The following is a 2,524-nucleotide window of genomic DNA, read 5'->3' on the forward strand; positions in this document are numbered from 1 at the left end:
TTATATACATGTTGTTAGATGCTGTATGTCTTCTGGTTAAAATCATGCTGGAGTATGATAAATTGTTTGATCATTTAGCATTGCTTGAACTTTGTCTTGTTAACTACTGATGTTGTCTGAAATAAGATTTTAAGCAACAATGGACAATCAGTTCCATAGTATTTTTATAATAGTCAGGGTCCTAGTTTTTTTAAAAAAATGTAGAATCCTGCTATCAGACAAATAGACTATGTAGAATCCTGCTATCAGACAAATAGACTCAATAAAAACTGTTGTGACAATCATTTTGAGCTGGTCTTTTATTGTTTCAGACCACTCATCAGATTTCGATGGATCATCTACTATTGTTTGAAGCTTTGTCCTGTTAACTGCTGATGTTGTCTGAAATAAGATTTTAAGCAAGAATGGGCAATCAGTTCCATAGTATTTTTGTGTTTGTCAGGGAACTACAGAACTGTAGAATCCTGCTATCGGACAAATAAACACTGGTGTGGCAATCATTTTGAGCTGGTCTTTTATTGTTTCTGACCACTCTTTTCAGATTTTGATGTATCATCTACTATTGCTTGAAGCTTTGTCTTGTTAACTGCTGATGTTGTCTGTAATAAGATTTTAAGCAGAATGGACAATCGGTTCCATAGTATTTCTGTGATAGTCAGGGTCCTAGACTCCTAGGTATTCTTTTAAAAAAATTGTAGAATCCTGCTATCAGACAAATAAACACTGGTGTGAAAATCATTTTGAGCTGGTCTTTTATTGTTTCAGACCCCGCTGCAAGTTATTAATCTGATGTTCTGCAAGTTACTAAATATTTCTTTGTGCGTGCTCTTTTATTCATTTTCTAGTCGCAGAAGTCTTGGGGAGGATTGCAATGCTGCAGGTCCGGAACTTCTGCACCTGGCGATTCTTCGTCTGGAAGGAACCCCTGGCAACTCTACTTGTGAGGTATTATGACTACATTCCCTTCTCTACTATTTGTTTCGTTGTATGTGCCACATTGGAATCCAAAAAACATGCATTTGTTTTCCATACTAATATGTGTATTTTGTTGCTTAGTACATTGAGCTAGATGACGTATCATACAGACTGCCGAAACCTGAGGTAATGCAATAGGAACCATAAAAAGTCATATTTGAATGAATATAATGTTTCAGCCTAAGTTGCCTCAACTTTAATTCATTATTATATCGTTCTACTATAGATCTACAAGCAGCTCTGTCACAAGCTGAGAGTAGCCGTTGGAAAGTTCTCTGATGGATCTGACCAGCGCAAGAAAAGCCTGGAGGCCCTGAAGAATGCGCTGCCGTTGGTTTTGGTGCCACTGAAGTTCGTGTCAGACTTTGTTCTGTACATTATTGAGGAAGGGTGAGTTGTACTGCCACATCTCCTGTTGCTTTAATTCAGTCATCGTATCTGAACTGTCATCATATCTGAACTGAAATTTGTATTTGGATTCAGGCTTACAGCGACTGGAATTGATTATCTGTTTGGCTCGATGGTGGTTTTCGTTACTGGACTTCTAGGCTGGGAAGTGAAGGGGACTCCGTTCCGGGAACGCTTACCGAGGTTACACAGCTTTTGAAGGATAACATCGACATGAAGCAGGAGATGACTGATAATGTCATCGCTGAGCATTCTACCAGGATTATGGCGCTGGAGAAAGTGGTGTCACAGCAGTCTGATCTGACAAAGAGGCTGGAAGATGCGGTTAACAAAATCGAAGCTGTGCTGAATGGTCAGAAGGCCGAAGAGCCCAAGCTCCTGAAAGCTCCTGAAGGGAAGAAATCACTATTTACCTGAGAAGATCGCAGTTTAGTTTTGGTATGACCGAGTATAGAAGCAGCTGGAGTGATACTCATTAGACCGGCGGAATATCTTTCTTGTTTGCCATCACTCATTTGATTTTGTACTGTGTGATATTTTCCCAATCATTAGTGCCTTAATATGCAACTTGTTTGGCTGAGATCAGTTAGGTTAGTTTTGTTCCATTGGTTCTCAAATGTGGGAACTGGACCTGCTAAACACTTGAAATGGTTACATTGAGGTGAGGGTCCCCGGTAGGACAATGGAACCGTTACGCTCCCCCGCTCCTGCTCCGCCCCACCCCCGCCCCCGCCCCCGCACGCCGCTCCCCAACCCAGATCCACCGCCACCGGCCGCGGCCCCCTGTCGTCGTGCGCTACTGCGCGCTCCCCACCCCGCGGCCGTCCTCCTCATCCCACTCGCAAAGCTTGCAGTGGCCCACAGTCACAGATCGAGCCCGTCTCCCGCCGCCTGACGCCCCGTGCGTCGCCTCCCCGTCGCCCAGTCCCCAAATCGGTCGTCGTGGGGCCGGAAATCCGGCTCGGCGCGCCCGCTGCTACGCCCGCTGCTGCTTCCGGCGCGTCGGACAAGACAGGAAGTCGCCCAGTCCCCAAATTAGTCGCCGTGGGGCTGGAGCTCCGGCTCGGCGCAACCGCTGCTGCACCCGCTGCTGCTGCCGGCGCGTCGGACAAGACAGGAAGCACGTCTGGTAAGCGCGTCA

General features: G+C 45.5%; 1 protein-coding gene across 1 annotated transcript; it reads left to right on the forward strand.

The window, feature by feature from the left end:
* The first annotated feature begins 621 nt into the window (after positions 1–621).
* On the forward strand, positions 622–1,800 carry LOC136487346 (uncharacterized). The gene is made up of 6 exons (XM_066484506.1): positions 622–648; positions 766–945; positions 1,057–1,101; positions 1,202–1,365; positions 1,459–1,566; positions 1,644–1,800. Exons 1-6 carry the CDS (start codon positions 622–624, stop codon positions 1,798–1,800), a joined length of 681 nt encoding a protein of 226 aa, XP_066340603.1.
* Positions 1,801–2,524: the final 724 nt, after the last annotated feature.

Source organism: Miscanthus floridulus, chromosome 10, assembly GCF_019320115.1.
Source record: "Miscanthus floridulus cultivar M001 chromosome 10, ASM1932011v1, whole genome shotgun sequence".
Taxonomy (NCBI): Eukaryota; Viridiplantae; Streptophyta; class Magnoliopsida; order Poales; family Poaceae; genus Miscanthus; species Miscanthus floridulus.